Here is a 27,679-nt window from a genome sequence, read left to right as displayed (position 1 = left end):
ACAGAATCTGTCAATTCTGGATGCACTTCATCTCCAAACAGATCAGATGGCTTGTACCTTAAAAGCACCATCCAAAATGAGCATTGGGTCACTAGCTCATATGCATCTATCTGCACTACAGACATCTAAAGTGAGGTGAGATGAATTCAACCGCCTTGTCCAAAAAGGCCATACAGAGATTGATTCCCCACTCTGCTACAAGAGTTCTATACATTCCATATATATATAGAATTTCTGAAATATTAAAATATATAACTGTTGTGGCACCACCCTTTCTTATATGTATATATGGCATATAAGGCATATAGGTAAATATAGGCATATAATAAATCATATCTCATTTTTAACTTTCATATAAGAAAACCTGCAAAGGCAGGTATTCAAGAGAGGACCCTGAAGAGAGGGCAGCGTGCTTGCTAGCTGAAGGTGGATATTCTGTACCAAACAGACAGCAGAGAAAACACTTAAAATTATGCACTAGTGAAGCCATTGCAGAGAATCTGATAATGTGAAAATCAGAAAACCAGAATACAAGATTATGCAGAAGGTAGAAGGCAAGGACAAGGGGCTCTGTGTGAAGAGATACAGTTGAGTTGCAAACTCATTCAGCATTATTCTTTTAAGAAGCAAAAATTATGTCAGTATTCTAAAAACTGCTCATGAGTGAAAAATGTCACCAACAGAACAGAAATTGTGAACTACAGCTGACTCTCATAAGGGTGAAATAATCTATCATTTTGTAAATGAGCTGGAGTGGAGGAAGATAAAGAGACCATAAAAGGCTGACTTAAAGAAAGCAGAGCTCTTCCATCCTCCTACCCTCCTTCCCACCAAATCTTGTCTTTTTTTTCTTTCCCTAGAACATCATCTTTTTTCTTTCTGCTTTTGTATGTTTTGTTGTTTTTGTTCTAAGGGTAGGATTGAGATTCATGTGACAGAATGCAGATGCCTACATGGTAACTTTCTGATGCTTACTCAAGTTTTATACAGCTGAGCCAGCTGCTTAGGCTCCCTTTAAAGGCAATGGAGAGAGATGTGAGCACTTCAGCTCATCCTGATTCATCTCATCTGAAAACATGCATCTAAAATAGCACAGATAAATTTCACCCTAAAAGTTCCTGTTTACCTTCACTGATGATACAGGGAGGTTAGACAACTAGTTAACTGCAGGAGTCTATGCAGCAAACATCCCAAGTTCGATAACATAAATCTCTTTAAAGATATTTTATTCTGCAAGTCATGGAGCAACCCTGGAAAACGTAAAAGTATAAACAATGCAGAAACACTTTCCTGAGTTTACAACATCTGAGACAGCATCTTGAAGGCTTGCTTATTAATTTATTTCAAGTAACACCAAGTATCAGTAATAACAATTACATAGATCTCAATATATGCCTTCTTCACTGAATGTCCTCCTTGCCATCCTTGTTTAGGAATAAAAGTTGATTGTTTTGATTTAGTTCAGAACAATATCTTTTGTGACATAAAATCTAAAATCAGGAAGTATCCTGTTATGGGAACCACCACCACGGTACACAAGGTGTTAAGTGTGGAGTGAGGTACTGAGGAGCGGACAACTGGACTACCAACCAAAATTACATAACTGAATTTCTGGGGGAAAAAAATCAATTTCCTAAAAAGCCTCCACTCCCCTCTTTTGCTGTCACTTCTCTCATTTCTAAAAGAACATTGAGACACAGGAGACTTAGTCTTCTATTGTGCAGTAGTGAGTTCAAAATCAGTCTTAATATGTAATAGTACCACTTGTCTTTCATATAAAATACAATTTTCATGAAATTGTAGGAGGCCTAAAGCTAGTTTCCCTTATGCTTGTATCCCTGCAATTCAAGATTAGGGTCACTTCCCCTCTAGCTAAGGGAAACGTGAGCTACTCCATCCTCTACTTCAATTAAAACTTGATTTTACTCATATCATTGGTAGAGCTATTATTAACAATAGGAATTTCTTATAATCACTTTCATCTTAATTGATTTTAACAAATCAGACCACATACAGGTACTCAGAAATGTACGATTCTTTCCTAAAGAGCTCTTAAGATTAGAATCAATATATGAAGTTTGATGAATACTAATATATACCTGACATATACCAGTATTCTTTTTTTCTGTATATAGCTCAATATATAAACATTCCCTTCCTTAAACTATTTACTCTGTGCTATGGTACAACTGAACATAACTGAAAAAATTTTGAGAACAAGGATTTGAAGGAATGGTGTGGACAGCCCTTTTGAAGCATTTAGAAGAAAATGTTCTGTGGGCAAGCAGATAGGTGGGATACAAGAAGGCCACAAGCTGTACTTGTTTGGGATCATTTGCTCATTTCCAATCTATAAAAAGACCTTTCCCACACTCTGTGGCAACACTAGTTGCTCTGCAGCTTTCCATAGGAGAGTCAAAAGCTTTTGGCAAAGTGTCTTGTTAAAGACTTTTTGAAAATCCGGTGTCTCCTGACTTCCTGCACAAACTCCAGCTGGACAGTGAGACAGAATCTCCCTTTGTAGAAGCTATGTTCAGCAAGACTGACACAATTATCCATGTGCTCAGGTACTTACCCTTTACATACAATACAGTCCCCACCTTGCTGGAGTAGGAAGCTGGACTCATCAGTCTGTAGTTCCTAGGACATCTTCTAGAGACCATTCTCTCTCTACATTGCCACCAGCAATTCTCTGGCACAGGGGCTGTCTGCAAGGACAGCCTACACCCTATTGCCCGGAGTTCTGCACTCCACACCTGCTTACTTACAGAACATGCTGGTGGGTGCCACCCAGATCTGCAGACTTCCTAACAACCTACTCAGCTATTTTGGTTAGTGTCTCCCATATACCTACCTCAAATTGATCATTCCTGCAACCTGTTACAAAGAATAAACTGAGCATGGGAATCAGCCCGTTCTTCAGCAAGAAAGTCCAATACAAACAATTAATTATGCTTCTCTGCTATACCCTTAAAAATCTGATAAAATCGTACAAGTTGGCCATCATGCCCCTCACCCAGTAACCCTGAGCCATGCCTGCTGTGCATTCAAGTCAGGCATGAAACACCTTAAAAATCGGTTAAGATCACACAAACTGTGTGATCAAGACAACATTTCCGAATTCTGACTAATACATTTTGAATAATGATTGAAATGTATCTCTTCATGAAACACGCTGAAGAAAGAGATTTTTTAGAACTCCAAAATTAATAAAAGCAGCATTTTTTTCTTAAAAAAAAAAAAAAGTTGAACATATTTTTATGGTGCTCTGTCAAATAGAAGCCTAAGGGTATCTACAGTCAAAAGGGTTCTTAAGTAAATGAGTATAATTTCATTTCAGCTTTTCAGTTCAAAGTTCCTGAACTCATACACTAGTCTTAATTTCTCAAAATATTAGATAATTCTGTGATTCAAAGTTCATTTCAAATATTAGAAGAGCATGTTACAAAGCACTCATATAAAGAATGCACATTTGCACATTATTTTTGTAATCTGAACAGTAGCCAACATGCAATATCCAAGTCACATTTTCCAAAACAATCATTCTTTGTTGGTACTAACCAACCACAGCTGGATGCCCTATGAAATTTAGCTCATTGGGAAAAACACAGCATGAATTAAAGTGAAAGAACAATGTACATCAGACATGTAGCAAAAATGTGATTTTAAAAAAGAACATAAAATTAGGAAACAAAATCTGTCAAATCTTGCAGAAAATCGGACACAAAAAATATGTTTTGATTAAGTCACATCTACAGAATTTGTTCCATACAGAACAGTGTGCATGTGTGTAAATGACTTTTTAAAAACATTTTCAACTGAGTTGTTGCATTACACTACAAGCAGTGCACTGAATTAACTGAATCGCCATTCCCAGCACCTTAAAGAAGAGGACTGAGAGATAGGGGAAGCCTGGTGTCGTGTCTGTTGAGCAACTGTTACTACCTTAAGCAAATAACTAACATCCCTTCAGTTTTCCTGTGAGAACAAGGGACAACTAGGTAACTACTTTCAAATCCAGGTGTTACATTTAAATTGGGCTTTCTTAAGCAAACATATTCACCATACACACTTACTTTTTCCCCAAGAGAAGTCCAGCCATGCCTCATCTCCCACTCAGATCATAATGAAATGTATTTACCTTCCTATTTTAGTAATCTGAACCATATTTCATGGTCTACAGCCTCACTCTGATAGTCTTGGTATGAGTGCCCTGCTCATGCTTGCAGTTATAGTATTGTATTGTGGAAAGTGGAAGGCTCCTGAAATACCCTGCTAAAGATCTTCCATCTTCAGATGTTTCTACCCAAAGTACCTAAACTCTCAAAACTACAGAAGTACTCACTGAGAAATTATTCTCAGGGAATTAATTAGACGGTATCATCAGTCACCAGCACCAAGCCCCTCTTTCATTTCACAAAATTGAGCACTGTAATGCACCAGTGTGGCTATTTTTCTGTATTCTGCAACAGCACCTCAAAATACTACAAGAAAAATGAAGCTTAATACACATGAATTTCATGACTGCAAATACTTCTGTATTCAATTAGGATAACAGAATGTATTTGCTTAAATGAGTAAACACATGCCTACAACTTCTTCCCTGGGGCAAAAATGTAAAACGTTCAAATGAATTCCTAGAGGCTTTCCCCTTGGAAAACACATGTAAAAGCTAAGAGAAGTAAGGAAAAAGATCGATATGTGCAGACTATGCATAGTAGTACACAGTGTTGCGATATAAGCCTCATCCTGAAGTTCTTAGCCCAGGCCATCATTTAGTGACACACTTAAGTACCTTAACGTATAAGCAATCTGACTTAAATGCCACAGCTTACACACAGAATTAAACAAGTAACTATGTAATTGGCTGAATTTGGCTCTGACTGATTTCCCTGAATTCAGTAATAAATTCTTAGAGAAGGACTTCATTCAATAAAAGGAGCTAAAAACTATCCCTACATTATTTTTATGGTACAGACTAGGAAGAAAGAAAAAAAAAAAAGTCTTTATATTTGTCTTCTTTGCTTTTTAAAATAATGCTTAATTTCCAATTGATATTTGTTTATCAAGCAATGCACACCCACAAGTTAACATGTTGATATTCAGCAATAAAAGCAGGACATATTTTAATAAGCAAATTAATCTTACTCTTTTTAAAGCTTTACTTACAGTCTGGTTGAACTAATACTTTAAAAATCAGCAAATATACCTATAAACTTGTAGCTTACTGTGCTAAATCATCAAAGATGCAGAAGAGCATCTTATGTTGTTTTTATAGATTGTAAGGCCATTTATCTGATGCCAAAACATCACTGAAAAAGCAACATTATACTCAAGGAGAGGTTTTCACTGGGAAATCATAATCATTTTCTATTCCGACAAACACAGCTGTTCTAGGGCTGGATAATACCAAAATGGTCAGATGGCAAGATGAGCTTTGGTGAAATATTAGTCTTAGACATAAATTCTCTTGCAAATTTAAGGAACGTAACACAATGAACAAAATTCAGGAGTAAATGACCATAACTAATCATGTTCTTCAGGTGGATGTCATCCTATCATTTTCCTTCAATAATAAAATGTATCAGTCACCTAGACAAAATATTACTGAGACTCCATTTACAACCATAGTTCCATTTAGCCTGGCCACCAAAATCTCTGTTGTATGTTCTGACACCACTGACAAGGACAAAAGCACCACATACTTTTTCATTAACTGCCTGTATGAAGAAGCCTTCAAGGATGTACAAACACAAAAGGTTGATGACATTATTTACATAGACGGGCCATCATCAGAAGCCAAGTAAGTAGTGAGTAAACCAGTGTATCTTAAGAATCTCGTCTAATAATAAAACTGGCTCCACAACTCCTTGTTTCCCATTAGAAGTAACAGGTGAAAATTTGCTCTTCTATGATGAAACACTTACTGAAGTGTTTCCACGGTCACAGTTGATTCATTTTAAAGAAAAAACGCATTACCATTTTGCCAACCAGCTCCACCGAGAATCCAAAAGCAAATTAAGTAAAATAAAACTCAAAATTTGTGATGATTCTCCTTTGATTACTACCTAGGGGATCAGTATAATCTGACAGATATCTATTAATCCAGTCAATGTGTTCTCTAGTGATACTGTATAGCACTATTTTTTTAACTAGAATATTATGCTGTAATAGAATAGATTTTAAAACTCTGTGACCCTACACAATTTATCTTTACCAACCACACATTTAATCTCATCAGTTTGAAATCATCTGACCAGTTTTTTTCTATGAAACATGATGATTAATTTTCCTTTTTTTTTTAGTTTACTAAATAACACCTAAGAATCTCAACCCATTTGTCTAAAACTGATTTGCAACTAACTACAATTAGATATGCCATTCTACCTGCCCTCTTTTAATAACTTTTTTTAAGCTTCAGAAGTTGTCCAGTACTTAAATATTTCTTAAAAACATCAAGAACAAAACAGTGGCACTGGCATTGTTCCAGATAGTTCCCTTCTGAATAGGGGTCCTGCAGGCCTGCAAAATCTACAGCAGACTAGTGAGAATTTATCGATCATATTTTCTATGTCAACTATTTTCCTTTTATGCTATTTCAGTTATCTACAGTTTATTTTCTATTTCCAGTTCTTACAGTTTGCAACAAGTTACTTGAACATTTGTAACTGCTGCTCTTGCTTTCACCAATCCGAACTAGGATGGGTGTCAGCAAAAGTTATCCTTCACCCTTACTATGGAATCACTGTTTTTTGGATGCCTTCAAGGAAAAAAAAAAAAAAAAAAAAAAAAGAGAGAGAGAAACTACATCTGAAGTCTTAAGAAGGCACAGCAGTCGGCTTTCTGTTTTAGCCTTTGCTGAAAATTACCATTACAAAGTAGAGCTGGAGAGACAGAAAACGTAAGAGCACTTCAGGATCTCCAGTGCATAGGTGGGTGTCTTGCTGCAAGCCCGCCTTTATCACTTTAAGGCATGGAAACATCTGAGACACAGACGCACCGTCCTGCTCCCTGTTGGGGACAGAAGTATAATAAAAGATGGCAGGGCACAGTGTCTGGAGTCATCACTGCCATTTCTGCTTTGATCGCTTGCTCCAGGCCTTGGGAGCTCCCATTTGCCATTGCCTTTGAGGGGGAACAGGCAGACAAAGGTCCTGTACTGCAACAGGCTGTGGCTTCCCGATTGCTCTGCCTTGTGTCGGCCTGACTGAGCAGTCTAATGAGCTCTTATTTAAAATGTAGTGTTTTTATTAACATTTGTTTTCCATTTTTTTTATATCTTCTCCAATTCATGTATAGTTTTCTCTAGCATGGGGAAACGAACACTCCTAAAGCATTGTAGGTATCTTGCTGTTTATACACCTCACACAGTGGTTTCTGTTTCCTCTTCAGAAAACACTAAGCCAGTATACACTAAACAATACAACAGGCTAATGACTGTTTTGAGTCAGGAAGGTGCTCAAATGCCTTATTTAAGACAAGTATTTCAAGTATCTTGAAGCACCTGGCTGGTTTTACACACTAGCACCACATGGGCTGGAGTGGGATGGCCTGCATATTCGAGTGTACTTGAGGCACTCCAGCGACTGCTCTGAACTTGAACCCGAAGGTTTCACCAACTTCCAGTTTCAATGGTTCTCATATTGGAGGCTGTGGAGACCTACAACTTTTATATCTAAACAGAAAGAAATTATTTTCATTACAAGATATTTCCTCTGATACAATGCATTATGTTCAAATGGCTTTTGAAAGCACCCTCTGCAATCTGGGCACTGACCTTCTGCACTAGCAAGTCATGGAATAGAAACTACCATCAAATGCTTGCAAAGAGCTTCATGGCATTCACAGGTGACATCACAGCTAAATTAGTCAGGAAGAACAAGAAGCTCTCCCTTTACACTGTGTTAAGGGAACAGGTTGCAAAGCCACCTGGTTTCATAAGAATTTAAACTAGCTGGATATCTTCTCTTGTTCCTGATTTAGTTATGTGAATAATTAAAAATAAAACCTGGTTTACTATATTTTGCTATTTGTTAGTGTTTATCTAGTATTTTTTTCAGTGTTAATGAGCTGCTATCACTTGCATGAGGTCACTTCACAAATGCACCTCAATTCCGTTTTGTAAGGCAAAGAAAGATTGCCACAATTACGTTACACTCATGAACTGAGTGGATTTCACTCCAACACTAATCTTGGTTTTACTGGCCAGAATAGATGGGGTTTGATTTGTTATTTCAGTGCTAGTATCTTTCCCAGTTCCTGAGGAACAGAAGTAAAAAAGAACAAAGATCTTAGAGAGCCTTTACGCTGACTGCAGTTGGCCTTCCTATTCTTCCAAATTCTTGCAGAACATGTTACTCTGAATTTTCAAAAAGGACTATACTCAAAGGGTGAGCAAGCCACTGGTTTCAGTTTTGTAAATTTTCCTTTGCCAGAACTGTTTCTTGCAACACACAGGGAAGGTAACCACTTTTCTTTGTGCAAATTTTTAGTTGCACAGATTTCATAACACCAAACATTGCCTTTGAGGGAAGGTCAAGGGGTGCCCCCCTCTCTTCCTTTATTATTATTAGAAATATAGTAATCCTTCCATCATTCAGATGCAGAAAGCACCAAAAAACTTTTTTAAAGTTGTGGCACCAGGTTAAGATGGAAAAGGAAATTATACAGACAAAGGTGTAAGAAATAATGAATTGTTTGTGTTACAAAGCCTGGGCCAGTAACTATCTCACTACAGAGTCTCATATTGCTTACAGGGAGGAAAAAAAAAAAAGGAATATTCTTCTCTATTCCAGCCACACTCTTCCTTGCTTTGATTATTGTTTGTCACTTGCCAAGACATATTCTGCTGGGGGTACTTTGATAGTTACACTCCATCATACTGGTCTTGCCTGCTCCAATTGCTACCAGATCTGCAACCAGCACACTTCAAAGCATTCAGTAGCCTGATGGAAACAACTTCAGATATTATCTGACTCTCCGTACTGTCCTTGGTGCCCTTTCATCCCTTCTCTTATCTGGCTGAGACTGCTCATCCAGGGTATGACTTCTTTAGTTCTGTGTGGGATATCTCTCTCTCACACTGTTCTGGGTCTGGCTGCTCCCTCTGTGATGCAGCTGTCTTGTTTCTGTTTCATTACAGCTGGCTGTTCCTTGCTGATTGTTGCTCCTCATGTTATCCTTGTTGCACTTTCTCCTCATCTGTTGATGCAGCACTCCAGGGCTATGATTTCTGCTGTCAATTATTTCTGGTAAGGAAAGGCTGTCACACTTTTTGCTTTGATTTAACAATTCTCAGATCCACTCTTGTGTTCAACAGGCTGTATTTCCTGCTGCACTTGGGATATAACGACTTTTCCCATCATGGGAGGACACTATCTTATTTCCAGCTGCACTATGAAGATGTATCCACTCTCTGATGTGAGTTGAGAGCCTTGTATCATCTACCAATACTGTTTGCTTATTAATGAACTATCATGTTTTCTTGTTTTTCTCTACATATTTGTGGTCCTAGTGGAGGATGATGACATGATCCTCTCTGAGGAATGACTAGTATGATGCTTTTGAAAGAGCCAAGCACTACCATCAACAGCTTCAGTGGAAATGCTGTGAGCTGCAGTGCTCTAGTGCCTGTTTCACTCTGCTTATGAGATTACCTGAATACCATTCTTCAGGGGTTTATGTCGTGAGACTTCTTACATGCAATCACTGAGGACAAGAAAGTGGAAATGAAAAATGTGTTCAGCTACAAGGCATTTAAATAGCACAGTCTCAATGGTTATCTCCAAAATGTATAGAAAGAGTAAGAGGCAAATCTTTAAGGTGACAGCTGAGTGTCTAGCAGACATGGGCATATTAATGGTGTCTAGCTGATTTATGCCATACTGATGACAGTAAAGACAATGAAATGACAATGACATTCCATGACTGTCATTTCAATGAAGAAAAATTAGATGGGAGAAAGTTTCATCATTTCAGTTTCACACAGAAAACAGTAAAGAGGGAAAAGAGATTGCATCGACAGTCTAAGGTCCCAGGAAGCATAAGGTGGACATTAAAAAAATAATAAAATAAAAGAGAATTAAAAAAAAAATCCATACCAAAATGCATGTTTTGCTGGAATGTATAAAATGGTTATTTTAATAAAGACAGTAGAAAAGGCCTCACTGATGGTCCTGACCCAAAGTTTGCTAGAGTCAAGAGAAAAAAAAAATAATAATATTTTTCAGCAATTTAAAAAATAAGTCAGCAAACAACCAAAAAGCCATCCCTGAAACACATGCAATAATAGAAATCAGGGTTCATTGTGTAAGGAGGGCTTTGAGGCACCTGAATATATTTGAGCAAACAGCTAAACAGGTACAACTTGGATTTTATTGACATACGTTCATCACAGTATTTATATTGGCAGACATTAGAGAGCTAGAAGGATAGGCAAAGGTTCTAGCTATCTCATAAAAGAGTTAATTTCATCAACAAGCAAGCTGATTTTAAGTGCAAGCTATGCATGCTTGCATACAAGATTACGTAGGAAACAAGAATGCAAGATCTACAAAATGCTAAATTTGTTCCAATTTATCCTCTGAAGGAACAGTGTCAGGTGCTGGGAAGAAAGTACAGAAACTGTGAAAAGAGCAGCTATGAAGCCAGTGGTAAAGTTTATTCCTGTTAGATACTGTTTATATCTAAAACAATAGAATGAATGGTTAGTTAGAAAAGCAGACAGCAAAACAAAGACTTTATGGGTGAAAGGGTCTGTGTTTTAATTTCTTCACCTAAGAAAGTGCCTAAGTAAATTCTTCCATTGCCATTCCTCAAGTTGTTTTGCTAGATCAAATAACTGGGTTCAAAATTTACATGGTCAGGCCCTGATATGAACACATTCAGTGTCACTTAAGGTTCTGGGAGAGCTGGCCATCAGAGAAGCTGAGTGTGGAAGCTGCCATGTCCACTGGCCATGGCTATTGTAACAGTAAAAATGAACCTTTAAAAAGACAGACAGATACAATACACAGATTGCACTCCAATCCACGGAGAAAACTGAGTGATGCTATCAGCCTGGATAAGTTAGCTAACAGTATATAGACATGTCCTAGTGTCCTATTTGTCATTTTAATGTAAATGAAAATTCCTTGATGTTTGTAAAATGTTCATATGATGAAACGATAAGTGCTAAGTATTACAGTTTACTGTGTGATATTACTACTATCATATTAACTAGAAAAAAATAATTAGCTTGAAATATTAACATACTGATGTGAGATAAGCCTCTGAACCTACCAAGGTTCAGCTATCACCATCGAACATGACTGAAATATGTAAACGATGAGAATACTTCAGTATGCTAAAAGTTGCTGGTTACTATAGATTAATTGACCAAGATTCATATTTTCAATGCCAGCTGAGACATTTTTGCAAATGTTACTTGGGATCTTGAGCAACTCTAGCATTTTAGAATATTTTCCTAGCTATTTCATGTTTGAATATTACATCCTACACGTATTACATGCACATACACACATCTGTCATCTGCCCACTCTTAAAGGAATAAGAACCTTTAGTGGAAGATGATAACTTGTTGAGTGGGAATAGCTGGTGACTGTAAGAAAGTGACTGTACCTCTTTTTTAGCCCAGAACGAGTGCTGGATAAACTGGAGGCTCAGCAGGCAAGTCAGTGCTATGCTGCTGCTGTCTTGTTACAGCCTGATATTAGGCAGCTAATGATGCAGAAGAAAAATACTATCTGGTCCAAAGGTGATAGTCAAAAGACTCTTACTGTCTGGAGTAGACAGTACCAATATAGCCTTCCTAGTGGAAAGCTGCAGGCAACATCTCTGCATCACACATCAAGAACACCTTCTCATGAAATTACAGCACAATATTGGACACCATACTATGCAGAGAATCATCATGTGGTATGATGGAAACCACCAGCTTTTGGGTCAGAGGCTAGCAGCAAGCCCAGTCATATGATGGAGAAGGTGGAACTGTGCATCTCTCCCACTCCTTCATAGAAGTTATTCAGTCCCAAAGTTGGCTGAATCATTCCTACCACTGAAATACATGTTGAAACACTGAAATACATTGCCTGAATTAATACATATTCCTTCATCATCCCACAAGTCAGTTCTGCTCTCACTCTTCTGCAATGAGCAGAGTTTTCACTACCTTTTAGAAAAAATTCTCATGCATAGAAAAAAAAATAAAAAGGAAAAAACATTACGTGTAACTTCAGTATTTAAGAATTTTTCAAGAGTTTCAAGACGACAAAGACTACATATCCTTTTTGCTTTTTAAAGCATCTAACACAATTCAAACACTGCCACAAAATAAATAGTAATTAAAAGAACACACAAATCGTCTTGCTGCATTCTGACAGCCTCCCAACTTTATTTATAACATTTAATAACACCGGATTTGTTGAAGGTGATTGGATAAAATCACTGTAGTATATTCCAAACATATTCCACACAAATTAAAGTTTCCCGCCTCTTAACAACTGTCTATGTATCTTTACAAGAGTATGTGTTTTACAGATGGAACGCAATCTTCTAATAGCTACTGACATATCTATTTATACAGATAGATAGGTTTAATTAGTCCCACCTTTTTATATGCAATCCAGTCAAACACCCTGTCAATGTCTGTGGCTTGCTGCACCTCCTGGGATACTGGATGTGAACTGGTCAAACCATCCAGCAACATCACTTCATGTAGGACATCTGTCAGAAATCTCTGCTTTTCCTGAAATACAGCATAAGCAGTAATATCACAGATACACATACATTTAAAACAATATAGATGCACAGTTATCAGAGGCAGCCTCTATATGACAGACGATTGAAATTAGACCTTCTGGTTTGAATGTAAGCCACCATCACGTCCTAAAATCTTGAGCAGGTATATGGAACAGACAGGAACTATGTCTAGCGTCTAGGGATCCTACTGACTTGAGACCATTTGCTGAAAGCAAACTGAATGAAATTAAATTAAAGACTATTCAATGAATCAAAATGTATCTGTAGGTGCAGACTGCAATCCTCATTACCATGACAATTCACTCCCAGTTACCAGGGGTTAGGGAGAGAGGAGAAAGTGGCATAGTCTTCAATCACTAAAATATATGTAGGCTACAGCTCAGCACTCATAGAGCTCATTGCATACATAGGCACAATCACTTTTGACAGAGCTGAATAAATACAATTATTACTGCTTTATTGTGTAGACCCTAAGGCATATTAAGGTTTAAGTCACTTGGCTATTAGTGCCAAGTTCACATAGCAGGTCAGCATGGGACAGTACAATGAATAGAGCCCGCAGCACTGTCATAGCAAATGTCTGCACCATCTTTCGTAATTCCTGTAAAGAAATTGTTCCTCCTCAAGAGCTTGTGTGCTCTACGAACTTTATCTCCTTCATTTCATAACCTCCATCTGAAGAAAACCATTCCTGTGTCTCTTTACAAGTGAGACCACAGCTGCATGTAGAAGTCAAATGACATAGTCAAAGTCACAGCTCCATCAAAGGCAGGGGCAAACCCAAACAACATCCAACATACTAATTCATTTCTATACCCTCTATAAATATGGATTGCAGAGGTATGTCAAAACCGCTGCATATTTACTCTGGCAGCAGCATTAATTAAATGTGCATGTATACTCTATGAACTGTGCTGCATTCACTTTTAGAGTACAAGTAGATGTGACTTTTTCAGTTGAGAAATGACATGCTTGAAAAAGTCCTCATATTGCATTCATATATATGTCTCCACTCCAAAACACTGTGTCGGGAAAGAAGAGCTTCACTTCCTTGTTTTTTGAAGTCACAAATAAATGTAAAGACTGAATTAAAAATTATGGAAGGTTTAAATAAGCATTTTTCCCCTGAAATGGCATATCTCGAACTTTATCTAAAGTACAGCATTTCCTGAATTACTGAATTACTAGTGCCATAGTATAAAGAAATTCTAGGGAATGCTGCATGTTTGTCAAAAAGTACTTTGATGTCCACAGATAAAATAGCCACAAAATTACATAATAAATTATATGTTTAATTTCTTGGGTGGCAAGGTTTTGGTATCAATGTGTTAATTTACATTTTATTTATAAGACAGCTGAAGAGCTGTTCCAATGCTGATCCATCTGGAAATAAACCTTTATGTTAGAATTCATTAGAGCACAAGAAATGTACCTTTAGCTGATTGCATATTCAGGCAATTAAAAGCACGGGATGCAGGGAAGCCAATTACCCAACACACACTTAGTGTTCTCAGCTGGCTGCATGAGGTAAGGTTTGTGAAGGGAAAAAGTAATGTCTTGTTCATATTATTGTTCATTTCCAAACTTTCTGAGGCGAATGCAGTTAGTAACTGCCCTTTTTTACACGAAAACAACAAATGTAGGGAAACAAGTATTATAACAGTCCCAGTGAGAGGAAAACTACTGAGGTAGAAAGGATTATAGATGATTTGGTTACATCTCACTCACGTTCTCTATTAGTCAGGAGCAGAACACCAATTTCTACAGAAGTATGGTAAGTAACGCATACAGGTATGAACACACACAGGTATAGACCTATCTCCACACTCACATCTGGATATCACAATTAATAAACAATTGTGGGAGTGGATTTATTTTTCAGAATTAACTCATCAAAAGGACATTTAACAATCACACAAGAATACTTCAAATAGAGAACACAGAATCAAGAAAATAAGCATGTAGTAAACATAAAGTAAAGCTATTAAAAATACAAAAGATATAAAAAGGACATGATACCTTTTGTTTTTCTGGTGTTTTGTTTTGTTTTTGTTTTGTTTGCTTTGGTTTTGTTTTCCTTAGGTTATCCCTTGAAGGGCAGAAAAGGAGCATTTTAGATTCATGACAGCTCACTCAAGTTACCATAGCTGGAAAGTCTTCCTTAAAATTTATGGCAGACCATAGCACTGGGATAAAACAGAAATAGCTAGTATGCCATCAGATATGTTCACCTGCATTTTAGTGAGAATTAAGAAGGCTTTTGACCTATAAAGCTAAGTTTTTTGAGCTAAAAGGATTTCCAAATCATTCTCACCTTTTCCCTTCAGTACACAGCCTCTGAGATAGATTTGAAAAGGAGACTCAAATATACGCAGAACTCCAGGGAGACACAGAGAGAGAAAGAGAAACGAGTTTCCTGGTTGACAGCGGACATGCAGCTTGAAGAGACAACATAAAACTGAACAGCAGAAAGAAACTAAAACTACCTTAATTATTTTGTTGAAGAAACACCACTTCACCTATCAAAGTCATACCGGCACATTAAGAGGAAAAGGCCAACATATGTGACCAAACTACTTATACTGATAGAAGAGGGGCTTTCCCTAGTTATGTTACCCTATGCAGTATGCTGGAATTGATCTATTTTAACGTGATATCTACAGGACTACGGAAACACGTAGCATAGAAATTGTAGATAAAATCAATCTTGGAATGCATTTAATGAGGTCAGCAAGCTGGCAACTTGGTAGGTGACAAGTTTGCAGCTAAACATGAAACAATTACAAAATGTTGTTTAAGATCACTCTCCTCCGAGGAGTTCAGCTGCAAGAGAGAAGCCAAAGACTGTGATTTGCCTGTAAAGAAACAAGGGCTTCAGATGAGTCTTTGGGGATTTGGCTGGAAAGTGTCAGTAGCTGTGTATAAGTGCAAGACAGTGCTCAGAGCAAGAATTGGTATGGCAACAGCAGACGCCTGCTCTGAAATAAAACTGAAATAAGGACAGAGGTGCTTCTCAAGCCTGAGTCTTTCTTTAAAGGCAAGCAGGAAGTTACTCTGTTCCTTATTTTCCTACTATCCACTCGGCATCTTGTCTCTTCATCTCCTCTCCTTAGAGCCTTCCTGGAACTGTAAATAGTCAAAGTCTAGAAGACCAGGTCCTCTTGTGTTGAGAAAAAAAGAAAGAAAGAAAAAAAAAAAGAAAAAAAAAATGTCAATTACTTCTTGTTGCTTTCCCTCTTACTCTTGAGCATGCTCCCAGGTGCAGAGACTGAAGTGTTGTTATATCAGATGAGCATGCCTTTTGAAGATTTACGTGTTCAGATTATTGCCATAACATCAGTGGTCACCAGATTCAAGTACTTGTCTCTTCGTAGGAATGACTTATACTTGTGAGTGATAGGGCCTTTTCTGTTTGGTACACTTAGAGTGGCTTATCTCTCTCATCCTCAGTAAATCTTTAAACATTATGAACATTCAAATTTCACTGCTGTGGGTAAAAGCAGCACAAATGCTATTGATAACGGGGTCAGAAACTTTCCGCCTATAGCAATTCTTCTATATAATGGAAATATGTGAAGATTTTTAAATGTGGATCTGTAGTTTAAATCATTCCATAGCAATAAGAATCGGGAATGGGAAACTGGCAATCCATAAAAGAGCTTTCTTGTTCTAATTTCTTTTTATCTTGTTCTACAGAGGAAGCTTTATGGAAAGGATGTGGTCACTTTTTGTGTATTATTCTCCAACAGGATGACCACCATTCAAGTAACCTACCTCTAAATGGAAAGAAAAAAATTGTGAAATAACATTTTTTGGCAGAAAAGGCTACCTTCAAGAGCCATTAAAATTTATTGTGCATAACAGGATAATGATGATGTAATGGAAAGAGGTTGCTGCTGGTGATTTTACATTATGTCTCAATACGATATTGTAAGAGCACAAGTTAGCATGACAATAATGTAATACTCGTTAATCACATTAAAATAATTTCTAAAAATTAATATGAAATAGCAGAGAATATAATTAAAATGAAAAAAAAAATGGAAAACATCCAACTGTGGAACAAAAGGAAAAGCACAATGAAAGCCAAAACTGATAATTAGTACGCAGAAGAGATCAAAGGCCTCAGTATTAAAGGCACCGCCTTTGTTCTGGGACTGCCATTCAAACGGTTTATGGACTGAGAAATCTACATGAATAAAGCTTAATATTGGTGAACAAATCTGCAAATGATTTTCCTGACAAACTTGCTGGAAATATCTTCTCCAAACTATTCAGCTTTACTAGCCATCACGAATACAAAGGAGATGAGTGATCTCTCATGCCTGACAAAATCAGCATTTGGGTTCAGTACTTGGGTTTATAGGGAAAATGCATATATAGGGAAAAAGAAATAGGGGCAGATTTTGAAAGCAAAGAATTCTAGCATACACAATGCCAGGAGGCTGCAGTTCTAATGCAGTACGTTTCAGGGTGAAGTTTAAGAAACTGCAAAGGAATATAGTCTATTAGGAAACCAAAGGTTCAATAAAATACCTTAAGGCCAGAAAAGTTCCACTAGGGGCCAAAACCAAGTTCTTTCTGTCTATATGTGTATAAACACTGTATAAGTATGTGTATATTGCAGGATTTCTCCTGATTACTGGTAAATGAACACAGCCTTTCTCTCTCTGTCTTCACAACTGTAATTGTTTGTGAATAGCCTGAGCAGCTTACAGACTGAGCTTTTTAATTTATATCTCTGCAGGTGTGCTTCAATTATGTACGTAGCCTGTTGAAGGAGGCCTGCAACACATTCTACACTTATCAACTATGAATATGTCACCATTACTTATCTATCTTCATAACCCTTTTCTACATTTTCTCATCAAAGTTCCTGTAAAATTTCTGTCCCTGTGTTTGAGAAATTTTCACACTGGGTAACATTTTTTTTGTTGTTGTTATAAAGCAATACAGATGTTCTAGGAGCTCACAGTTAAGGAAGAACGAGTTTTGAATATCAGGAAAGAGAATTTGAAATGTATTTTTTTTATAAAATGTCAAACCAGATATTCATGACCTTCAGGTAATGTATGCATAGTATTTGCATTGCCAAGCAGATGTGTAGTTATTTGGAGCTTTTGTGCAGTTTCGCCAACTACTTCAACTGCTGTTTTCTCTCACCACTCTGTTTTTCAGGTATAACTTTAATTTGCTTGTATACCAGATTCATTGTGCCAAATGTAGGTCTACAGAAATGGAGGACACAGTATACAACAGGAAGCATTACAGAAGGAAAGATGCCCTATCCCCCAAAAATGCTTCAGAGAAGGCTGGTTTTACTCCTTTACTCTAAGATCCTGTTTTGTTATCTTGTTGCCTTCACAGAAATGAGTCATTAAGCAAATGGATGCACACAGATCCATCGTCCCTTCACACATCTATTCCCAGAGCATTTTAAAACATTAGGCAACAAGGTACGAAGTTCCTCCTGGACAAACTGAAGGAATCTGTAGAGGAAAATCTTCTCACTTTAAGAAATAGTAAAAAATATCTAAATAAAAAGTTGCTTTCATATGTGACTGGAATACTGAGGCAACTTCCAGACACAACTGGCAAAGGTCACCATCAATGAGAATATTTTTCAGGTACTCTAACATTTGCATGCCTAAACCATACCATCCTGAAAGTGATGAGGGTCAGTGATCTAAGCACTGAAGGGACCAAACATGTTTTGCAGGTACACCAAAACTTACTTATCAGTTTGTGCTCCAAGTAACTGCATATTGCAAACAACTTTAAAAGAAGGGCAGTAAATTCGAGACAACAGAACATTTGAAAAGTGATCTCTCAATAAGGATACCCCCAAATATATGGCTACTTGCGTTGCCACTGAACTGCCCACATTAACTATATTTCCTGATGAAGTGCACATCCCTGTTTCAACAGGGTTGCCCTTCAGTGAGTCCTGGCCTTGATCTTCCTCCTGTATGGGAGGCAGAAGTTGTCAAAAAGATTCTCTCTCATTTTTACTGATGACAAAGTGGTTATTAATTCAAAATTATATGAAATTCAGCAAGTTCACTGAAGTTTCTTTCAGGAACTAAAGCTTCATCTAAACCCTGAACTCAGGAGATTTGAACTCACATGACCCAAAAGCTCTCATAATAATGTAATTTCGGCTGCTTTCTCAAGATGAGCAGATAAAGACATGAAGAAAGAAGAGACACTGACATTCTCCAAACCTGTACTCAATCTCTTGAATAAATGTTTCATCTAAATGTTGATATTCATTTATGTCTGATCTCTAAATGTTAAGAGTTTAACTATTTAAAGCTAAGAATTCAATATAGTAATGCATCTTGCCAGGGCATAAAAAGAGAAACTGTATTAAGAAAGATAATTTGGAGATGGAAATATATTTTATTATTTATAAGCAAAATTTAGCATAAGGATTTCAAAACTGATGAACTTAAAAAGGACTAGTAATGAGCAACCAGGTCTTCCAGCTTACCTTTACATACCTCTTCTTTCTTGCCAAAGTTAATTATACATGAGATTCTAGTTAATTTTACATTGAAAGCTTCCCCCATAGTTGAGTTAAAACAGAAAATCATACAAGAATTGACTTCAGTGAGCATTTACTGGGGGAAAAAAACACTCCATGTGGTATTAATTAAAGGTTTACTTCTTACAGGCACTAGGAGCCTTTAACAAAAAAAAAAAAAAAAAAAAGAGAGAGAGAGAGGAGAGAGAGAGATGAAAGTAGTTTTAAAAAAGGAGTCTGAATCTCTCTCAATGCTGAGCCAGCATGATATTTATGTTGGGTTAGAAGGATCGAGCAGGCTACAGCTCAGGTCTGAAATGCCAAAATAATAATGAAATAAATCAAAAATGCCCATGTCTTAAGTCTACTTCAAAACCTATAAAGATTTTCTGGGTTTTCTGTAAGTCAAATGATGCCTAAAAAATTTTGTGGAAGGAGACAAACACTTTAGGAGGGAACGTTAATCAAACTAAATTAAAGATAAGCATGTGTTTAATGGCAGTATTCACTTTGATTCTTTCAATCCTGTCAATGAGAAAGATAGGTAATTAAGATCATTTATAAAGGATTTGGGCAGAGTGTTGCATGATGTTCAAAGTACTTACTGTAATGAAGTTTAGTTAAATTGTTTTCTATTAACTTTCTAGGCACAGGTAATTTCTTGCAGCACATATTTTTAAAACAGAAATGTTGATAAGCAACAGCACTATTTTCAGCTGCCCACAGTAATGGCAGCATCATCTAGAGTGTGGAACATGTTAGTGTGAAGGAAACGTGATTCACTCTAAGATAGGTGAAGGATGTCCTTCCAGGTAAACAAAAAGTTTTACTCCAAATAAATAATCACAGTTGTTTAATACTAAGAAAATTTCTGGCAAATATGACGATCCTTGTATGTAAAAGTAGTAAGCACACATCAAAGTGGGAGATCTTATTCCAGAACTTCAATTCATAGAGAAGCCAGTGGAGTCAAAGTAACCACAAGTGTACTACACCTTGACTCATCCAATAAAGTTGTCACCAAAGCCAACATTTATATAATAAAGAAAATGGAGAAGACAGCTAGGTTCTGTGAAATGCTTTCTCAGCATCAAGCAGGGTACTGACTGCTAAAGAATTTGACACTCGTTTGATGGATGAAAGGGAAAATTACATGTCAGTAATTCCTGCTGTCATACTCCTCAATACCTACCCCAATACCAGAGACGTTCAAGGGCAAACATGATGGTTCCTTCTACCAGAAAATAAGGAGGCAAAAGAACAATCAATAAATTCATGGAATCAATAAATTCAAGGAAGGAATTCCTTCCTTTAGAGAGCCACATACGAAGGAGTTCAGGATAATGTCAGAAACAGCCAGAGAGGATGATAGAATATTTAGGCGCAATCGGGTCTCTGAAAGGAGAAAGGTAGATGAGAAGACAGGGTGGATGAGAAAAGACAGGGCTATGAAGAGAAAATAAGCAGTACGTAGTTTTCCACTTTAGTTTTCTCTTTTCTCTGATCCTAAAACAAGCAGCAGAACCTTCTATGGAGGTGACATTACCTTGTTGTATCATTCATAAGATCTAACACCTCAAGAACTCACATCCAGCTGCTGTTCATTTTTGATGGCATGGAGAGACAACCAAAAAGTTGCATGGTATGCCTCTAACAAAGAAATCTCATCTCTTTCTAAGTCATGAAACAGCAACAGCCAAGGTATTCACAAACAAATAACCATTTTGAATACACAAGATTAAGCAATATTCTCTGATCTCTGGGGAGAACAGTTTGCAGTGCCAGATTTCTTTTTAAAATAGTCTTGACAACAACAACAAAAAAAAAAAAAAAAAAAAAAAAAAAAAAAAAAACCACAATGGTTTAAACTTCAAAGACCTTGAAGAATGAGATTTTGGAATAAGATTTTGAAACAGTCCAGAGTAAGAATTTCAAAAACATTTAATTTGGGGGATAGGCAATGCAAAAGGCTGAAATGGGAAGCATGGTGAATTCATTACTACTGCAAATGTCTCATGACCATGCAGTAGGGGACATAATTCTTAAAAATCAAAGTCAGCTTCACCTTCAGGAAGTAAAAGGTAATATGCAGGGACTTACTTTTTAGCTGAGGGAAGGGAGACTTTCTAACTTTGATCTGAATTAACTTAATTTAAAAAAGGACACTAAGACCAGTGGTGGGACCATGAAGGGTCTCAGCACAGAAAGCTCACCTTCCTGTTTTGAAATCAGCAAAACTTTTCCCACTTCCTCAGGGGAATTCTCATATACCTTACAGTAACTGCAACAGAAGCCTCTGTCAGAATGATTCTGTTCATTCTTCATACCGTTCACCCAACATTTCAACAGGAGGATCCAGGGCATAAGGATGGAGAGAGTTTATTGAGGACTGGACTTCCCTTCTCATTAAGATCATGTAGCCTGATGAAGTATGTAAATGCCTTGTGGACAACACAAGAAATTCTAAACCTCCTGGGAGGTTCAGTGAAGTGTAACAGCTCATGCTCCATGGCAGTTTGGGCAATCTTACTACCTATCCATCTTTCCTGGGGTGTGGAGCTTATAAAACATTTGAGGAAAAACTGATAATCAAGAACTTTAGAAAAGGATAAAGTGTTTACGCAAGCTAAAGAACCTAGAGAAAAGATACCAAGACTGTGGATGCCAAATAAGATGCACCCTGAAAAAAAAAAGAAAAAAAAAAAAAGGAGTTTTAATGGTAAAAGCTTATGTGCCTGTGGCCTATAAGCACTGAGCAAGTTAGGTAGGAAGTTGGAGAGAGATCAGTTTGATTCAGATATATCCATATTGCCCAAGTTGCATTTCTAAACAAAAGTTCTTTTTTCAGGAATTGACTTTCAGTCTTCAGCGTCTACACTTGTCCAAAAGAAAATGTGACAAATATTCTTTAAGAAACTGAAAAGAAAGTGAATTTGATATTTTAATCCATGGGCTTCTTGAGGAAAATTTCAGGGGTAAAATTTCAAGACTACAAGATAAAGAACTTAACAGTTTAACTTTCCTCATTCTTTAGAAAGAAAGAGGATTTGGCATATTACTCTTGTTTTTCCTGATGCAAAAAAGCTCTGTGATCGTACATCACAGCATCTTTTATTTTTATTTCACAGGTATGAATAACTGCCAACAAAACACATACAGAATGCTGGAATATTGTTCTGTTAAAACATCATTATAGAAAATAAGTTTTGTAGTTTTTGTTTTTGTAACTGATTCATGAAGCTTGTACTGTATCCTTTTTTTAAAATAACTAAGTTGTTTGCAACAGCTTTTCTTCTTATAAAGGCTCACTTTTTATTTGTTCAACTTCATAAATGTCAGTATGATCTAAACAGCAAATGCACTTTATACCAATAACAAAAATATGCAGCAAGCCAAATTCCAGTAACAGTAGGTTTTGCTTCCTCTTCTTACAATCTCTGTAGTAAGGTTAAAACATTGACTTCTACTGTAGTCTGCAAAAAAATACATCATGTTTAAATGATTAACTCATCAAGTGTTCCATCTTGTCACTATTTTTCTTATTATTTAAATATGTCAGTATGGTTATTTTGATTGCAAAGGCCAAAGTTTATGTCTACCTTCTTTTTGATTTAGGGAAAAAATTGACAGGTGAGTATTTCTCCAGGCACAGCAATATTAACATAGCTAATTCTAATTTACGCAGCACATGTGTCTAATTTCTGAGTTCAAACTATTCGTTTTGCCTGTATTCTGCTAAGACTTAAGGATTTCACATGATGGGTGTGTCATTTGCATAACAGTGAATGTTATATTCATTCCACAGAAATCTCAAGCAAATATTCTACATTCCAAATGACTTCTAAAACAAAGTTATTCTGCATTTGTTAAGCTGGTTATGTGAAGAACAAATGACAGATGATCTGAAGATAAAATTCAGTGTATAAACGTTGTCATCTATGACATTTCACTATGCTAAAATCATACAGGCCTGCCTTATTTCATTGCATTTATAATTAGAATGATTACATTTTAATTCAGGATGTGTTTTTCATAAAGATGAAGAGAATGGGTTTTAATACAGCCAAAGCCAGGTGAAGCCAATATGTTTACCTATACAAGACAAATGTCAGTTCAAATAAAGATTTATTTTTCTATTTCATAATGCAATTATAAACCTAAATTGACATCTAGAAGAAGAAAAAATACTACAAAGGATTCAACCTTCACAGAAGAATAGTAAGCAAAATAACCTGTATACAACAATAAGAGTAAACTTAGGAAGAGAACAGAATACTGTAAATATATATATATATATATATATGTTCGATTTCATAGTATGTTTTAGCCTAACATCTCTTTCTCATTTTTGTTGTGTTCATGGACTAAATTCAATATTCTGTCCATTTTCAAAAATGGTCCATGTTAAATCATAACTGCTTTAATCCAAAATGTTTTTCAGCAGAGAGACAGTAGTTATTTTAACACTGGCTTGTGATAGACATAACCTTATTTCTTTTGTAATAAATTGCAGATTACACTTTTGGAATGCTGTCAAATTATTTCACACCTTGTGATTTTGCTTTATTGGACATCTGATACTTTCATGCATCATTTGGTATTTTTCAGCAGTCCCCGTCTATAACAGAAGCAGGAGTATAACAGGAGAGAAACCTTTCTGTGGAGTTTCAAAATTAATGAAATAAAAAAAACATACCATGTTCCATCCTGGGTAGAGGTAGTCTGTCCCGACAAATTCAAAATAGTGAGCAAAACCCTCTTTCAACCACACATCCTCCCACCAAACTGGAGTCACAAGGTCACCAAACCACTGCAAAGAAAGTTCAGTTAAAAAAACCTTTAGAAAATCATGTTTGCACATATTTTATTTATACAGAGCAGATTCTTCACAAGTTTTAATTTATACCACCCATTGAAACTCACCAAATCTTTTTTCATATAATAATGAACTAAGCCTTTTTACAGAATGCACATAAGTTACTTAAGTAAAATATTAGAAAAGAGCTAGCAGGGGAAAAGAAGCATTGCAGAGAGTATTCACAGCATTAAATTAGTTTTCTAAAGTATTCTCATCTCAGTTTAAGGAACATAGACAATGGAGAGAAAAATGCTTCTACCTCAGGTAAGCTGATTCATCACCTGGAAACTTCACTATTTATACTGCAAACCTTTAAAACCTGGGAACACAACCTCCCTATCCCAGACCTAAATTTTAGCATTTCTTCCTCTACAAGGCCTGCCTACCTGCTAAGATTTACAATATTACTGATGTTCAATGGCCAGTTTCCTAAGAAAGGCTGTTTTATGCAATCATGCCATCTCTCTCAGCTGCCTCAAAGCAGGCACTTGATGCCACCTAAAAGTGCTCCAGGTTATGTGAGGTGCCCACAACAGACCTAGGAAATTTCATACAGGGTTTACTGCCCTGCAGCCTGCATGTGCAGGCTTTCTTAATAGCAACCAGAGATGCAGGGTACCTAAAATAGTAACCAAAAGAATCATACCCAAGCTGACTGCCAGTCACATTCCCCCTCGTAACTCTTGAACTTCCTGACTGACTTCAACTCAATTTAGAGAAAAGGACAGAGATCTCCAAGATAACTAAACTCCTACAAAACTACATGAAGATCAGCAGCTGAAAAGAGAAGGACCTAAAATGAGGGCAAGGCAAGAACCTAGCCATTAGATACTCCGCTCAGTAGCAGTTAACAGGGCAAACAGCTGGGGTGTAGCCATAAACCCGTCACAGCAGAGGACATGAGGTAAAAACCCTTATAGGGATTTTAGACAGAGTTGGGATCAACACTGGAATGAGGACAAAAGTTCACGGGTAATCAGGCTTCACCAACTCCACTGCTCACGGACCACCCTGTCCAAATGACTGGAATGGCCCTGGGCAACCTGGACTATCTTAACATGAGTGGTAAGAGTAGAAACACATTATTATGAAAACTTATTTCATAGTCTCTGTAGAATCTTTTTTTTTTATTTCCCAGAAACCAAACATTGTTTCAGAAAAAAAAATCTCTACTTTTTTTTTTAATGTAAATAAAGAGAGATTAATTCACAATCAAGAGATAATTTTGAGCTCTCATGGAGTTGTAAACTCTGAAAAATAAACAGAAAGGGATCAGCAAATAAGTATTCCAGGGGGAGAGAGACATGTCAGAGCACAGGCGCTGCTGTTGACACTAATGAGAGTGGAGAATGAAGAACCATGGAGTTGGCCAAGTAAGCAGGTTCCTTTTATGATGATTGGCATATTCGAAGGCTTTGTCTGGGATCTCAATGAAAGGTCTTGCTTCTGTGCACATCTTTGTTGAGGGAGAATAGCGCCCAGGGAGGATCAATGACACAACTAAGATCCTTTGTGAAAACAGGAGCTCCAGAGAACAGACTACAGAAACTGAGATTATCAGATTGCCACACAATGTTCAGTAAATAGGATTTGAAGGAAAAATGAAGCGAAACATGCAAATGAATGTCTGTGACAAGCAATTGAAGAATTTAGGGAGAGAAGATGGGGTTGACAAAAGTCGTATTCACATGGCAAGTGAAACTAAACTTAATGGACACTCGAACATAATCTAGATGAAGGCTATCAAATTAACCCTCTACAGGACCAAAAGAGATAGAGCCTGATTCTAAGACCATTTACTCGAAAAGATAAAGAACTACTGGAAATGCATTCATATACATATAATGCACTTCCCACAAATTGAAAAGCTAGAGTAACATACTACCAGAGTAATACGAAAGTGCTATTTATACTAGAATAGGTTGGCTAAATAATTTCTAATGATAAACAGGCTAAACACCATATCACAGTGTTTATTTCTTGAATTACAAGAGGACTGCTGAACAAATATGAAACCAGTAACAGTCAGGGTATGCTTACAGGTATTCAGAGAGAGATTTAAAAAATAAAAGTTACAAAGTTCACAATACACATTCTTGTAACTCAAAATAATTAATATAATTATTTTTAAAAAATAAAACAGTGAATTATGTTAGATTAAAATACATCTGATTTAAGCAGGAACATAGCTGTTCCTGCTTCTTAGCTGAGAAGTGGAAAATATTAATTTTGTTGTATTCACAATTTATGATGCCACAACAGAGGATTTCTTATATTCCTCTATGAGTTGACTATATTTATTTAGTAATGACACAATTAAAAGTTTTCATTTAACCATCCATCTAAAAGAAAAAAATATTTTACAGGTATTAAAACAGCATATGATATCAATGTGAAAATGTAGGGAATTTTTCTAAATAGTCCTGAATACTATTATATTTCAGAGTTGGAGCAGAACTGGAGACTGCAATTAATGAAGCCAAATTTTCAACCAGAAATGCTCTATTATCTTCCTAGGTGTTACACGTCTGAAAGGAAAACACGAAATTAAGTCTTTCATTTAAGTAATTGCTTATTTATTTATTTGTGTATTTGAAGAGGGACGCTATTTGCCCTGAGTGAAGATTATTATTTTTTTTCATTTTGGAAAGAAAAATGAATTTAAATGTATTGATTAAATAAATTGCTCGTTTCCCTCAGATAATGTGTTCATCCTGACACACAGAAAGCTCTTATCCTCATTACAGACACACAGAAAAGGTATTCCTTCCTATATTCTTTCTTTACAGATTATTAAAAAAAATGTGGTTTAGGAATTTTTACCTTTCCCTCTGCATTCATGTGTGTTTAACGTAGATTTTGTGCTCAGGTGGGAGAACTAACAAAAACATCATTCAAATGACTCTTTCTTCAAAGACTGTAGGTGGAGCTGATCTGTGATATGCAAATAAAATGGATTGCTACTTTAACAGAATTATTTTAATAAATTATGGTAATTATTTGGAGCTATTAACTTATGATGCTATAAATACGTGTGTATCGACTAATATCTCATTTGTGTTCTGGGGCTTGGACGGAAAGCTTTTATGCTGAAACACTCTTTTTGCCAATTATTAATTTTTAATTAAATATATGAAATTGTCTAAAAGAACACTCAAGCTGTAATATCAAGCATTAATAACCTAAAAATTACTAAACTAAAACTATCTGTGTAACTTTAATAGATCCTTCCTAGAACATGTTCCTAAAATAACAATCTAGTCAAGCATTACAAAGTCACCTGTGAAGAAATCAGGCATAAAATTCTGTCTTATATGCTTTGTACCTGTATTTTGACAACAACAGAATTTCTTTGTTCTTCTGTGATGCTGTCTTCTCTGTTTGAACACTGCAGTCCACCACTAAAAGCACTCAAGCACTGATGCCCAACAGGTTTGAGAATACCGATTTTACAGTCACATCTAAAACTAACAATCCCAATTCTTAACATTCATCCAATTCTTCTAATCTTGGGTACACCACTGGTAAAACATTTG

The 27,679-nt window shown here is 36.5% G+C and overlaps 1 protein-coding gene across 4 annotated transcripts in view; it reads right to left on the bottom strand.

Annotated features, from left to right (window-relative positions):
• The window catches only part of TRHDE (thyrotropin releasing hormone degrading enzyme), a 204,799-nt gene that overhangs the window by 90,820 nt on the left and 86,300 nt on the right, over window positions 1–27,679 (bottom strand). For all 4 annotated transcript variants that reach the window (XM_083820162.1, XM_083820163.1, XM_083820164.1 and 1 more), the window contains exons 5-6: window positions 23,982–24,095; window positions 12,608–12,745 (exon numbers count right to left, since the gene is read on the bottom strand). In XM_083820162.1, coding sequence (XP_083676288.1) covers window positions 12,608–12,745; window positions 23,982–24,095 — 252 coding nt within the window. The remainder of the gene's footprint in view (window positions 1–12,607; window positions 12,746–23,981; window positions 24,096–27,679) is intronic.

Source organism: Anser anser, assembly GCF_964211835.1.
Source record: "Anser anser genome assembly, chromosome: 1".
Taxonomy (NCBI): Eukaryota; Metazoa; Chordata; class Aves; order Anseriformes; family Anatidae; genus Anser; species Anser anser.
Note: the sequence above shows the minus strand (reverse complement) of the source record. Positions and strands in the feature narration are given on the sequence as shown.